Source organism: Crinia signifera, chromosome 4 (genome assembly GCF_055691185.1).
Source record: "Crinia signifera chromosome 4, ASM5569118v1, whole genome shotgun sequence".
In the NCBI taxonomy this organism is placed as follows: domain Eukaryota; kingdom Metazoa; phylum Chordata; class Amphibia; order Anura; family Myobatrachidae; genus Crinia; species Crinia signifera.
The window spans coordinates 80,217,908-80,234,168 of NC_139220.1; the positions used below are offsets into that span (position 1 = coordinate 80,217,908).

General features: G+C 43.8%; 1 protein-coding gene across 2 annotated transcripts in view; it reads left to right on the top strand.

Moving 5' to 3' along the window:
• WWC1 (WW and C2 domain containing 1) overlaps window positions 1-16,261 on the top strand; it is a 289,547-nt gene that overhangs the window by 260,860 nt on the left and 12,426 nt on the right. For both annotated transcript variants that reach the window (XM_083181881.1, XM_083181880.1), the window contains exons 19-21: window positions 7,090-7,254; window positions 9,348-9,440; window positions 15,016-15,246. In XM_083181881.1, coding sequence (XP_083038007.1) covers window positions 7,090-7,254; window positions 9,348-9,440; window positions 15,016-15,246 — 489 coding nt within the window. The remainder of the gene's footprint in view (window positions 1-7,089; window positions 7,255-9,347; window positions 9,441-15,015; window positions 15,247-16,261) is intronic.

Here is a 16,261-nt window from a genome sequence, read left to right on the forward strand (position 1 = left end):
ATGTACGCATCATAGGCCTGCCGGAATCGGTAAAGAACTCAGAACTTATGCCGTTGGTGGCGGAATGGCTGCCCAGAGAGCTGGGCCTTACCCCACAGGGAGGCCCCTTACTGGTAGAGAGAGTCCACCGTGTAGGGCCAGACAGACAGTCCAACAAAGACCGACCTAGACCGGTCATAATGAGAATACTCAACTATGCAGACAAAGTCCGCCTACTAGATGCATACAGGAAATGCAAGGTTCTACAATACCAAGGAGCTAAACTGCTGCTGTTCCAAGACTTCTCTTTCCTAGTCGCCTCACAAAGAAGAGAATTTGCACCGGCTTGTAAGCAGTTATTCGAAATGGGCCGCAAATTTGCCCTACTTTATCCGGCAAGGCTTCGAGTAATACATGAGGGGCGATCCTACTTTCTAGACACTCCGCTGGCAGCAAAAAATTTCATAGATTCTCTCAGGGATGAATCTGCCTCTCGCATGTCAGATGCGGACTGACCTTTCAAGATGTAAAAGGACTTTCATCATCATATACTTTTACGTGATACTTACATTCATGTTACTGACTAGAATAATTCACTTTATACTCCAGTTGCCTTCAATTTACTGTATTTTGTTGTTTAGTCACATGCTTTACACGATAGGCCCGACACAACTATGTGTGGGCACACGATTACAGTGTTCAGAGTTACGTTGCAATGATCTGCGACATATTAGGTCGCAGTATTGGTTCCAAAAAATGTTTAAAAATGCTTGGTTAATGTTTTATTGTATTGTGTTTGAGAAATGCCATTACCCCATAGGCACAATGGGCCATTGTACAACTATCATCCGGCCCTCTAGTCCGCTCGCTGGGACGATAGGAGGACCAAAAATAGAAATTGCCGCAGATTAATTAAACCTAAGACAGGTATAGGATAGAAACGATTACTGCAACAGATAGTACCACTAGAGTGCAGCGATCCTAAAGGTTTATATCGTGGAATGTAGAAGGGCTTAACACTCCGATTAAAAGGCGTAAGATCATGACTCATTTGAAGAGGCTTAAGCCTGACATAGTGTTCCTTCAAGAGACCCACTGGAACATAGGAGATGTTAATGTTCTAAGAGACACTTGGGTGGGGGAATTCAAGGCCGCTTCTTATACCTCGAAGCGCAGAGGTGTGGTTACATTGTTCCGTAAACACCTCCCCTATACTATAAAAGATGTATGGACAGACCCAGAAGGTCACTTTATCTTCATAAAGATCACACTGTTTGGCTCGATATACACGCTGGTTAACTTATATGCCCCTGTCAGCCAACACAAACTATTCTATACAATGATCTATTCCATGGGTGTCAAACCCAAGGCCCGCGGGCCAAATCCGGCCCGCCAGACCACGTCAAGTGGCCCGCGGTGCCGCCACCAGCCTTTAAAGCCGCCCGCCTTCAGAGAACGCCGGTGAGCTTTCCCCTCTCCTCCCCCTCACTCGGCGTTCCCAGGAGTTCAATGCGCCGCCCGGTGACGTGCGTCATGACGTCATCCTGTGCACCCTGCGCAGTGCGCACAGGCAAAGGAGCGAATCTTTCTTTGCGAGGGGTGCGGTGACGGCTGGCCTGTCCCGGCGCGCGACGGACAAACGTAGGGGGGATCTGCACCTCGCACCCGGCCGCAGCGATGCATTTGGAGGAGCCTGCTGCCACACAGCATTGAAACACTGTAAGTAAGTGCAGCAGTGGCTCACACTACTTGACAAGTAATTTGAATGATCCTGGTTATGGTGTGACACATCTGCTGCAGGCTGCAGCTCAGAGTCTTGTCACATGGTGGCTTGGTGGGCTGTATTGCTGGTATATGAAAGAAATATATTTCATATACTTATTTATTAAATAAGTACATTAAATATACTTAGTTATTTTAATATGCCACCAGCAGCCCACCAAGCCACCATGTGATAGTTTTGGGCTTCACTCCAGACCTTGGGTGACATGGAGGGATGGAGACCTTTATTGGAGGGAGGGTCTCCATTTCCCCAGAAATCTTCAGCTTGAGCTGACTAGTTAAGGGGGGTTAATCCTTTGGACTTGGTTACCATGATCTCTGCAGGCTATCACAGCTAAACTTCCAGCTTACATAGGCCCTTATTCTCGTTCACTCTTAGAGGCAAATTCCTTCTTAGATGGATAAAACCAGGTGCGCTGCAGGTGGGGCAGATGTAACATAGTCCTATACAACCGGCCCTTTGAGGGTGACCAAACTGCTGATGCGGCCCCCGATGAATTTGAGTTTGACACCCCTGATCTATTCTAAGCTATTACAGTGGGCTGAAGGGGAAATGATTATGGGAGGAGATTTTAACTGTGTACAATCCTTGGGCCTAGATAGGTCCACGGGAACGGGGAGAGATGGAATGGGAGATGATGTTGCCCCTACTAGTATACTAACTAATAACCTCAACCTATGTGACCCATGGAGATGTCGATACCCAGTATCTAGAGAATACTCATTCTACTCGCACCCGCACCACTCCTCATCTAGGATCGATTACTGGCTATTATCTAAACCACTATTCCACAAGGTTATTGACTCTGGGATCAATTTCATAACACTGTCTGATCACGCCCCAGTATGGTTCACACTGTCCCTCACAGACCCGATAACGACAACATATAATTGGAGGTTCCCCTCCTATTTAGCTAACTCCTCTGACTTCCACACACATTTGAAACATGCAATTAGCATGTATCAGAGAGATAATGCGGAACATGAACAAGACATCAACCTGTTTTGGGCGGCGGCTAAACCGGTGATCAGGGGTCAAATCATGGAATATGTGGCCAGGAAACGCAAAAAGCTGAGAAGTGCCATAGAAATATGCAGCACCAGGCTGTCGGAAGCCTATAATGCTCTACTACTAAATGACTCTGAGGTAAACCAGACTTCATACCGAACGGCCAAACAAGCTTACGATGCTCTATGTACCGAAAGAGCACAGTGCACACACAACGCACAACGAAATAGATATTTTCAAGGTTGCAATAAAGCAGGGAGATTATTGGCCAACTTAATTCGTACACATACAACCCCATCCCAGATTTTACAAATACAATCCCCCAGGGGACCCCTATTAGACAATCCACGGGAAATATTGCATACTTTCCAAGACTATTATAAACAGTTATACTCAGCACCACCTGACAATCCCACAGAGGGATTGGACTTCCTTAGATTAGCCGATTCACCTACACTTACCCCAGAGGAAAGGGAGTCTTTGATGTCCCCTGTTACTGAATTAGAAATATCACCCCTTATTAAATCTCTGACAAAGGGCAAATCCCCAGGTCCTGATGGATTAGGGGCTGAGTTCTATCAAATGGCTCACGACCAGATACTTACCCACATAACTTCCCTATTTAACTCCATGCTATCAGGTAACCCCCCTCCGGATAGATTCACAGAAGCTAGGATTGTAGTATTCCCCAAACCGGGGAAAGACCCCTTGAAGGTACAGTCATATAGGCCTATATCCCTACTGAATCAAGATCTTAAACTCTTCACTAAACTACTAGCTCAAAGGCTCCAACCTATACTGTCGAGGATTCTCCACCCGGCCCAAAACGGGTTTGTGAGAGGACGAACCTCCGTACATAATATAAGAATGCTAATTGCCGCCATGCATAAGTCGCGTCAACTCTCAGCTAAGGACCCTATCATAGTCAGCTGCGATGCCGATAAGGCGTTTGATAGGGTTTCCTGGCCACATATTCTAAGAGTCCTACAGTCTCAGCAGTTCGGGGAGGGATTCATGAACGTATTCCGTATGCTATACTCAGGCCCTACAGCACATATAATGGTAAATGGCCTTAACTCTGCAAATTTCACCCTATCAAGGGGGACACGCCAAGGCTGCCCGCTCTCTCCACTCTTTTTCAACTTGGCCCTAGACCCACTGATTAGGGTTTTCATTAAAGATGAGAACTGGAGAGGGGTCCCAATCGGGGGGTTGGAAATAAAGGTGTCAGCATTCGCTGACGACTTGCTACTTTACATTAGTAACCCAAAAGAGGCCTTACCGAGCCTTCAACAGACTATGTCAGACTTCCACAGGGTTTCCGGATTCCTAGTAAATTTTGACAAAACAGAGGCACTGGCGATGTGTCCTGAAGCTATGCAGGGGTGGACATATGAGTTCCCATTTCGATGGACGCAGGACTACTTGACATATTTAGGTCTGAAGTTTCCCAAACAGGTATCAGATATATACTCTATCAACTATTCACATTCCATCTCTCAATTAAAGGCAGACTTTGCAAAATGGCAACATCTGCCCCTTTCATATTTGGGACGGTGTCAGCTATACAGAATGGTCTCGTTTCCCCGCCTCCTGTACCCGGTCCAGATGCTGCCATATCTTATAAATAAGCATGACATCATGCAGATCAATAGAGCCCTCACAAAATTTATATGGGCAGGCAAACGCCCGAGAATTGCACTATTTAAGCTACAGCAACCCCTGTCTCTGGGAGGTATTAACCTCCCTAACATTCAGGATTATGCACTAGCATCCAACATGAGGTATGCCCTGGACTGGGTACAGGGGACCAACCACTATGTGGACCGGGCAATAGACCAAGCATTTCTTCCCAACTCCACATTAACGGCCCACCTACACTCCCCAATGGGAACTATGAAAACGGCCATAAAAACTAACCCCTTGTTGTATACTCCGTACATAGCCTGGCGATCATGAAGACAACGATCCAAATTATGCTGTACACGATCTTTATTCTCAACCCTAACTGGTAATAGAGACTTTTAAGAGGGCACCCCGGATCAGATATATAGGAGATGGCATAATCAGGGCCTCCGACTGATATACCACTTTCTTAACTCAGACCACACTACCATGCTCACACTATCAAACCTAAAAGAAAGGTTCCCAAACATCCACATCCCAATATTCGCATACTTCCAAGTCAGAAGTTACATCACCAGACTATTACCCACTCTACCGAAGGCCGATTTCACTAACACCCTAAATAACTTGATAATTACAAGTGAGGGAAGGTCAATCTCGACATCAGTAATATATGAGCTCATTAGGAAGAAAATCGACCTCACCACTAATACCACAGGTCTCTCCAAATGGCAGGACACATCGCCAGGTTTGGGCACTCTTGATGTAATCAGACTCACAGTCAAACTCAACAAACAGCTGGTCTCTGCATCATATGCAGAAATGCAATACAAAATCTAACACAGGGCCTACTTCACCCCAAAACTCAGACACATAACGGGAATAGCAGATAATTCAAACTGTTTCAAATGTTCCTCACCAGATGCAGAAATCACACACTGTCTTTGGTCCTGCACGGTGGTACAGACCTTTTGGGACAAGGTACAGGCATACATCACTGACACACTACACATCACGATCAATATGACTTGGGCTTTATGGAATTACTATCCCCCATCGCTTAACCCCAAACTTACACAGGGCACACGACTCCTGCTAGCTAGAATAGCGACAGCAGCAAAGAAAACCATACTCTCAAGGTGGATACATTCGGAGGACATATCGTTTTCACTATGCATGCCCAGACTGATTTTTATGTTCCAAATGGATTGGGTCGAATGCATGGGAGACGTAGAGACCAGATCGGAGAAATTTTTTTGATATATGGTTACCCTATGTAGCAACATTACCGACAAGCGAAAGGGACACTATAAGGAAAATTGTTCACTTGTCTACCTGGTATAATATGGCTGTTTTAGCGACAGGTAAACCACCCTTCTAAGTTCTATTAAAACCGATATGTTTATAATACATTCACACTCTATAGCAAGAAATGCACTTTGATGGAATGATATATCTGTACTCACTTAATGCTTACTGCTGTACAATGTGCCTGTGCTGATGAAACTGTATGGACAACACGCAATACAATGTCTGTTGTATATTTCTGTTTAATTGTGAATAAAAATATATAAAAAAAAAAAACTATTATGTATTGTTGTGGAAATATGAGTCCCAGCAAGCCTGCACTGCATGCAGGGACTTGGAGAAACACAAGTCCCAGCATGCGGGGCATTAAAGGGCCTGCTGGTACTTGTAGTCCACAACCATACAAATGGTTACTTAAAACACAGACACATATGATAAGTAAAACTATATTTTACACTACAAACATCCACTCGTGCTCACCTATGGAATCCCTTGTTGGCCTGTCCTCTTCATGTAGAATCCATTATGGGTTCCTGTGGAAAGAAATTATACTCACTCGTCATCTTCTGTGCTTCTCTGGGCTGACCGGTCTTGGGGATAACGGTTTGGCCGGGGGAACTTGTGTAAAAAGTTTCCCCCGGCTGTGCCATTACCCTGCTGGCTGGTTGGGCCCGGTGCTGGTTCTCAAAATTTTGCGAACCAGGACCAGCCCTTGAGCCTTGTGCTGGTTTTAAAAATTATGGGGATCCCCTAGTTGTTTGCCCCTGTTAAATTTTTAAAACCAGGACCGTCTCTTTTAGCCAGGGCTGGTTATGACTGTGGGGTGGTGGGACCCGTGAAGTTTTTTTAAATAATTTATTTTATTATTCTATTTTTTTTACACTGTAGCTTGCACAGGTCTGACTGATCATTGTAGGCTGCCGACTTGTATTTGTATTTAGTGGCTGTATATATGGCCGCCAAATCCGAATATTGCGGCATATGGTCGTCTACGCCATCGGGCTAATACAAATTCCTAAATATGGCAGATTAGTAAATCTGCCCTATTTACGACTTGTATTTTTCTGAAAATAAGACCAATGCCAGTCGCATGAATTCGTACCCTGCATTGGTCGTATTTTACAATCTTAGTAAATTTACCCCTTTATATGCATTACAGGTACTTGGACCTATTCTATGCCCATTAATTACCTTTCTTCCTTTTAATCTTTATATTTTACTTTGGAAATATTTCGAATTTTAAGTACTTTTATTGTAAAAAAGCTGACTTTTTTTATCCTCCTATATCCTCCTTACAGTGGTGTCAGTCACATTGGGTATTGTAGAAGTGTTATGAAACCGTAGTGTACTGTATTATACACTCACAGACCTTTTTTTTACTGTAGATTGATAAAGAAACAAATACAGAAGGCATATCTCAGCCCTCCACTGTTGTTCGTCCAAAAGATAAGAGAACAGCTACTCAAATCCAATCACAGTTCATGAGAGGCAGCACTATAATCCGTTCCAAGACCTTCTCTCCTGGGCCACAGAGTCAATATATTTGCCATGTAAGTATACTAGAATAAATATTAGGATTTATTAGATGTGTGCTCATCCATTAGCTGCTGGTGAGTGAACCGGAAACATTGTAATGCATCTAGAATATTGCTTTAGTAGTAAAGCAGGAATATATAGAGTTTCAAACCCTTGTACATACTTACCTATTCATCCTGCAGGCTGTGTGCAGTATAAACAGAATACTGCAAAGAACCAATGTGGAGGGGGTTTGGCCAAAATGGCCTGCTTCTATGACCACCAGACCCTCTTCTTGGGATTCACAGAAACTAGTTGTCAGGGGTGGGACTTAGTAACCTAGTCTGGCACCACCATCTACCATGTACAATCTGCAGAACGGATGGTGTAATGGTTTTCATTACTGCCTCACAAGTTCAATTCCCACCATGGTCCTAGCTGTCTGTTTTTACTATATGCTACCTGTGGTTGTGTGGGTTTCATCTGGGTGTCCTCTGGGTGTCCCAGTTTCCTCCCCAATCCAAAAATTTACTGGTAGGTTAATTGGCTCTCAACAAAGAATATCCTTAAGCCCCGCTGACGACCATATCCCCGTGCATACGGGGAGACTGTTGCTGGGAGCGTGCTCCAGTGACCATCCCTGTAATGGTCGCTGGTTGCAGGAGCATGTTCCTGCTACCAGCGGCTACCAGCGGCTTCCTGGCAGTGTCTCGTTTTCATCAGTGATCATCTCTGGTAGCTGATGAAAAGGGGACACTGAGCGATATGATTGCTAAGCAATATATTAGTCAGCGATCATATTGCTCCGTATGTATGGAGCTTAAGTGTGTGCGGGTGTGATTACATGTGTTTAGGGCAGACTAAATGGACCAAGTGTTTCTTATCATGTGTATGAAAATACAGCATTTTCTGTAGCTTCATTGTTGATTTAAAGATTATTACTCTAATGTGGTTTGAAGGAAAACGTCACCCTAAACTTCATTTTTAGTGCAGTGGAAACAGTTGCTATACAACTCTACACTGACCTATCTGCTAAGTTTAATTCATCCATTGGCTGTGCCAAGGTCCCTGCTGTAGAGTTGAAGTATATTGCTCACTGATCACTTCTTCCAGCCATGCCGTGGTCATTACCAGTCCGCCATCTCCTAGCTTTTATTGTTAGCCCCAACAGGGAACCAAACCAGTTATTAGAGCAATGCAAGTTAGCAAGCTTTCCTCTGCACAGTATTCTATTCATCTTTATTTCTGGAATAATATCTTAAGCTACCCAGCATCCTCCGCACACACCACACAATCCTCTGTAAGCTGTGATATGTATTGTTACATGCTACATGTAACAGCTCTACATCAGCTGAGGAATTGTTCCATTGGAAGTGCAGCATATTAAGTGAGTGATGGATTTGGGATACACACTATGTCCCCGATTCACGTTCACTCTCTATGCTCTATTATGTGCCTGTGCAACCCCCCCCTTTGCAAATGGCTTTAGCGACTTCCATAGTCACCGTGCTGTTCGCAAGCATCAGGGTGGATGGGGGGGGGGGGGGGGGTGATGGTGCATGGGGATGCCCAGCATTTCCTGGATGTGCCCACAAAAATGATGGGTGTGGCCAGGAATACAATGGGTCAACGCAGGCGGGCGGCTGATGTCACATGACATGTCAGCGCTCTCCCAGTTCTCGGAGCCACACACCGCAAATATAGGTCAGTCAAGGCTAACTTATATATGCGAACAGGTGAAAAATCAATCGAAGTTGCTGACCATCGAATGATTTTTGGCCGTACTCTCCCTTGCGAATGCTAAACATCCATTCGCATTGCTGCGGGGATATTCGTGCGGTGGCGGTCGAGCGGGCATTCGCTCACCCAGCAGGTGGCATAAGAGGGCTGTCTAAGCAGTAAATCTTCTCTGTTTAGCGAGCCTTAGGTAATCAGCGCCTATATTACGTGTATGGGATATCGCTCTGATCTGGAACACATGTTAGTTTGTACCCAGCTTTAGACTACATAATGGGATATAATTCTGCTAGGATGCATTTTTCATCTGGGCTTGTGATGTTCTTGCAATACCAAGCCTGTTCTCTCAGTTAATCATGGTATTCTTTTTTCATTGCTATGTTCTTTGCAGCTGAACCGCAGCGACAGTGACAGCTCAACGCTCTCTAAGAAGCCGCCATTTATAAGAAACGCCATGGAGAGGCGCAGCATGCGGATGAAACGGGTACATTCATTTATAAATACTGGTTTTTACATGTGCTTAAAGCTTAATCGTCGCATGTGACTTCCTGTCTTTAAACTACACCCAAAATCCCAGACAAAATCCTAAAATACATCCAGTTATAGAAAAATGGGAAAATAAGAAAAGAAAATGGAAACTGATCTTCATCTGTGGCGTATGCACTTGTGTGAGATGGAGTGCAAACCATTATCACTTATGTATATAGCTTGCTCATATTTCCTCTACAATTACAGAAGTGTTACAAACACTTATAAATGCGATTGAATAATAACAGAAAGGTAGAAGGGCCCTGCTTGCAAGCTTACAATCTATCAGATAACAGAAGCTTTATACAAATAAAGTGCTGCATAATGTTCCTGCCAGAACAAGGGTAAAACTTGGCTTTGAGCTATAGTATATGATCCATTGTCACAGCAATGCTGATCTGGGGTTGAGATGGTTGTTTGAATGTAGAAAGAGAACACATGTACATTTTGTTTGAACTGTGTAAGGTGTTTATAATAAGGCAAAATAACTTATGGAGGTTACATCAGAGGCGTAACTCTGGGAGGCAATGGAGTCATCTGCCGCCGGGCTCCTGCTCCCAAGGGGGGCACCTCTCCTCCCTGCATATTTGAATAATTTAACTGAAAGCTGCTAATATCACTTCTGTGGCTGATTCCCCCTCCTAGGAGGACCATGGATGTCACAGTATTTTTACTTAAACATAAAATACATAACATACATAGATACATGCATGCATATATTAATATAAGGTGCTGTGTGCGTGTGGTGGGGGGGCACCAATATTTATCTCACCTCCGGGCAACTGGGACGAATTTACGCCACTGGGTTACATGGCTGGTTCAGAAGATTGTTAATCCTGCATTCAAGAGGTGAGTCTCCAGGAAAAGCTAAAGAAAAAAAGGCAAGGAAACTTTTCCTTGCAGAAACTGTATGAAATACTCTAGGCAGCATTGAAATGTAAGCACGGTTTCTGTCAGCATGGCTGCAGTTCTGACTGGTATAATGGTTTGGTAATCTGCAATACTCCAATGTGAAGCTACTGAACTCCAATTTATTTGCAATCTGAACACCATCCACTGTATGTCACATGCTGCTACCTAAGGCAACATATTTGATCTTAATGTCATTTTGCATTTACCCATGCAGTCTCTCCAATACACTTACATTCATCTGTAAGTTTCTCTTATGAATTTAATTAGGCTAGTTCAGTTACTGACTAAATACGTACAGCCATCTGCCTGCTAGAGATGCCCTTTAAAGAGTCTTACAGTGACAAGCAGTTAATGAGCTAATATCAGATGTATTCTACAGCTTTACAGTGTGGGAGGAAAACTGTTCTATGCAGACAAGCATGGAAACTGTGTTAACATTATTCTTAAACATGTCCCGCTTCAGCATAGGAAAATTCATAGGTTATTTTTCCAAGTTTACTATTGAAAAATGTCATTCGTTATGCCTGTAAAATAATTAGCTGAACCTGTGTTGATGCTGCCAGGTATTTTTATCTCTTGGCATCAGGTATTTTATCCAGAAACCTGTTATAGAAAGTTCTAACCCCAGAAAGACATTCAGGGAGAACAGAAACCTCCCGTGGAGCAAAAGGGCAAAGTCTTCCATCCCACTTTCACTGTGAGGAGCAGTCACAAACAGTTTTTGGGAGGGTGGAACACAGCAGGCCCAACTAACATAAGAGCCTGTTATATTAAAGTCTGAGCCCCCCAAATTATACATTACACCCCTGTGTAATCGATTTGATTTTATTATCATGATCTACTGTGAATAAATAAAAAGTTATTGTACAATCTGGGCAGTAAGGGAACTATTGATACCTTTCATAATCTTGCAATTAAGCGGCAGATTTAATTAGCCTTTGGGCAGTTCAATTACAAGCTGTAGCCCTGCACTGTGATGCATGCACTACTGGGAAAAACTACAATGAGTGCACCCTCTAGGGCAGGCATGTCTCCAACCTGTGGCACTCTAGCTGTTGTGAAACTACAAGTCCCATCATGCTTTGCCACAGTTTTGCTATTAGGGAATGTTAAAACTATGGCAAGGCATGCTGGGATGTATAGTTTCACAACAGCTGGAGGGCTGCAGTTTGGACATGCCTGTTCTAGGGCATAACAGGATGGGATACCGGCATATCATTTATGGGTTACGGAAGGTTTACTGCATGGGGATAATGCAGAAAAATTTAACCCTTTGCAGTCCAATTTTTTTTGCATTTCAAACAGTCTGGTTTAAATGTTTCAATTAATTGAAATTTTGTATAAAAAAATGGTCTACATTATGTTGAGTGATGTTAATGTTTTTTTTTTAAAGTGGCTCACCAATGGATCTGCTACTAGCGCTAGGGCTGTTGAGCCTGATTAGACGTTGGACCTGAAAGGGTTAATAGCTCCAAAGGTTAAAGCCAGAGCTGTACCCCTGCGGTAAACGCAGCATCTAATTACATCTACCCCTAAAAGTCATAGGTTCTAATTCACACAGCACCTTGGTGCCCTCTTACTGGACTGTTTAGATGTTAATACACTTATGTATCTGAAAAGTAAAGGCTGGTTGTATTATTTTATTAGACTTTTATAGCAGTAGATATTTTGGAAAGTATTTGGATCAGTATTACTGTAGTTCAGTGATGCCACAAGCATGTTTGCCCCCTAAGAGTGTGCTATAAATACTGAATCACACCACATCTTAATACTTTATTACTAGACTGATAACATGAGTCGGCACAGAGCTTCATATTTATTCCTGTTCATCCAGGTTAATACAAGTCAGGGTTTTGCTATGTGTCTCTTTAGCACAAACACAAACTATTATGTGTTTAGCACAAGGGCATTTACTTGGCATTGCTCCCTGTGCGTAGTCATCTACCCATATGAGAGTTGCTGTCACTATTCTTCATGATTATGTAGGAATACTGAAGCGTGAATAGGAGAAAGACTTGAGCATGTGGAGTGTCTTCAGTATCCCCATGCCATTTGCAGAGTATTGTGACACATACCGGGAGATACTAAGAAAAACCCTATATGTTCAGTTTGATCTCTTTTAGCTGCCTCGGTCACCCTGTGTACTAACAGAAATCCGATTATTTGAAAAAACTGAAAGTACCTAGAATTTGCAATCCAACCTCTATTAGGATATGTAACTTTGGTTTACTCCCACTCAATGCTCACTGTGTGGCATAATTTGAATTGGAGGTTCTATTGTGAGGTAGAATTGTGACCACACCCCTTCCTTGTGATACCACACCCCTTTTTGTGTCACATGCGGGTGGCGTGTGCTCTCCGTTTAAGAGTTAAGGGAGGGTGCAAAATGATAATTTGCAGGAGGGCCCCCAAACATCTTAGCACCGGCCATGGTACGCTGCATGCTAAAGCAACCAGTATTTACCCTGCATGCAAGAAACAATAAATGTATTTGCCCCACCTTGCATATCCAGATGCAGATGTCTTTTTTTTTACTTTACGCCCACTTCTGAATCTGGAATGTGCTGTATGTTCACAAATATTTCAAAGACTTGTTACCAAACATGTAACACAAACATGTCAGTATTACGGTTTACTGTTATAGGCCCTTATTCTAAATCGGACGGTACGGCCCGCGTGCGGCCGTACCGCCGATGTTTTTATTCTGCACATGCGCAGAGGTCAATCTGCGCATGTGCAGCCCCCTTCGCCGCAGACGGATTTCGTCCGCCGCAAAGGGGGCGTATAGGGGCGTGAGGGGCTTCATACCCTCATTTCCCTATGTGTACGCCCCGCGTTTCATGGGCGTTCCCATGCAAACGCGGGGCGTATGCATGGTAATGAGGGTATGACGCAACTCATGGGGGCGGAAAGCTGACGTCGCCGGATGTCAGCTCTCAGCCCCCATGCAAGCTATCACACGGACGATTGTCCGTGTGGTCTCAGCTTGCGGGAGCTGCTGTGGCGTGCGGCCCTGCCTTCGATGGTCGACGACCATCGAATGCAGGGGGCAGCTCCCACCATGGTGGAGGCGTACGCCTCCACCATTTTTATGCGGATCGCCAGCCGTCCGTGTACGGACGGCCGTGGCGATCCGTCTCGTGGGCGGGGATTGGTTTGTGCGGCCGGAGCACCGTGTGCGGCTCCGGCCGCACCAACCAGAATAAGGGCCATAGAGAGGAGAATATTGTGTACAGGAATGTTGTTTAAAATATTAGCATACTAATTTGGCAAGTATTACTTGCATGTCTTTTTATCTTGCAAATGATCTGCTAAGAGTCTCACACCAAACACAGGCAGTTTGACTTGTGATCAGTGACATTTTAGTTATAAAAGTATAGGCTGATGAATTCACTTCTGGTAAATTACCGTGGTTATATTGTAGAACCGTGGTTGCCAGCCTCGGTCCACACCCCCAATAGTTCACGTATTCCAGGTTCCCAGGTGTGTGACAGTTGGTGATACACAGTGCACTGGCTGGGTGACCTAAAAACCCTAAATTGTTAGGGGTACTTGAAGACTGCGGTTGGAAACCACTGTAGTAGAATTTAATTTAAAAAATATATATAGATTTTCATTATAACATAAGAGAATTTGCAACTGAAAAAACCAAGCTATTTGGACTGTGTGATTAAGCTGTCCTATACATATTGCCACAGACGAACAAAATGTGTGCCTTACGTGCATTGCTTATTATAGCATAAAAGTACAATGCACTGGAACCCTGGACATTGGAGCTGGCACTGCAAACAGCTGACTCAGATGCTAACCTGTGTGAGAAGGCGAAAGAGAGAAATCCAAGAGCACCAAGCCGTGCTTCACACCACACATCGTAATCGTTTTTATTGAAGTTTTATGAAGATATCAAAACATTTGACATGACAAACATAGTATCAAACCGATCAAGGATTGGTACATTACCTGTCTGAGCCAATGTGATGTATATAGGAGCGAGTACTATTGTATAATGTATCTGACAATTATTTTGAAACAAAAACAACAGTCTTATGACTCAAGCACACTTTAAGCCATACTGCATGTGGCTACAATGCAAATAACATGCTAAATTTCAGAAAAAGTAAGAAATATCTGGACAACTACCTGTTGCAGAACATTTAAGCTGCGCCATGCATCTCACACAATACATTCCAAAAAAGATAAGTGTAAAGTAATGTCACAGCAATTTCAGTATTAAAATTGTGGAGTACAACACCCCTGTCTACTGTAAGTAAATTGGTGCCAAATGCTGCAAAATCTACCTTCCATTGTTCTATCCAGGGGCACCAGGACCCTAAACCAGTATATTCCTGAGAGATTCCAAATGTCAATAGCTATATCAGGACTAGCTTTTAGCCTTTGTGTGTGTCTATCCCGACTGGTATATAGAACTTTGTTCCTTTTTTGTTCCATTTTGCCCTGCCATTGTTATATCTTACCTTGCTAAACTCCCTTTTGCAACTTTAAAAACATTTTCAAAGACTACGCAGCTTCCCAGTGCTTTCTTGAGTCTGAATTAGCAAATCAAAGTCCTCTGGCTGTTGGCATTGAGCAAAGATTCACAAGAACGTCTATTGTTTCAGCCATCCGTGAAGTCCTCTGGCAGAGACCGTGTAATTCGCACATCTCTGGACCTGGAATTAGATCTGCAGGCTTCAAGGACGTGGCATAATCAGCTAACTCAAGAGATTGCTGTACTAAGAGAGCTGAAAGAACAGCTAGAGCAAGCCAAACGTCAAGGTGAAAATGAGCTGCCTCAGCGGGTGAAGGATGATGACAGGTTTAAGCTCCTGCTCAGACAAGTGGAGAAACAGGTAAGTAATAGATGCTCTCCTGATTCTCTTCGCTCTCGGATTCTGACAATCAGACGCTCGCAGCAGCAGTTGGTGCCGATCTAAACTTTCCTTTGTTTCACTTATCTGTACTGGGACTTCTATAAATGTCTGACTACATTGATTTTCCTTCTGGGAGTCTAGTGTTTCAGCGTAACCTCAGGAACCAAGCAGTTGTTATCTAAAATGGTGCTATATTATTGTCAGTGGTTGTCATATTCTATAGTACCACAGACAATGGGTTATGAGGGCTGTTAAATATTGAATGGAATTCACTGGCACACAAGCAAGAGGCAGCTCCGATATGCCTAACAGTCATGTCTGGTGCTGGAAGTATTAATGCAGATCAACTAAAACTTTAATGCGATCATTTAAACTAAAATATGATTTCTGGAAAAAATGTAAACTTTATGGGAGAGGTAGCAAAGCTTGCAGAGAAATACAGTACCAACCAAAAAGGTTTGAAAAATTTCCTTTTTTATCCATTTCCCATGTCTCCCAAATATTTGATACTTCTCCCCCTAAATGTGGTAGATTAAGCTACTTCTCTTGCCAAATAAAATGGAGCTGACATATGTAATGTCACCTATGCCTGTCCCCATGTTCGGGCGAATTCAGGCTCTGAGAGTTTTGTGTGCGCTGGGGTGAGTTCAGGTGCTCATGGATTTGGGTGTGTTAGCGCGCATTCGAACACTCAGGAATTCGGGCGCACTTGGGTGCGTTCGTGCAGTCAAGTATTTTGGCATTTGGGTGCTCGGCAGCATTTGCACACATGGGTATATGGGTGCTTGGATATTTAGTTGCGGTTGGGTCCAATTGAAAGCTCGGGTATTTGAGCTATTGGGCATGTTTGAGCGTGTTCAGACACTTGACTGTCCTGGCGTTCACTCGCTCGGGAGTTTGGATTCAGGTGTTTGGGTGCATTCAGGAGCTTGGGCTTATTCGTGTGCTCCGGTGCTTGGGCGCCTTCAGGCATGCTGGTGTTCGGATGCGTTTG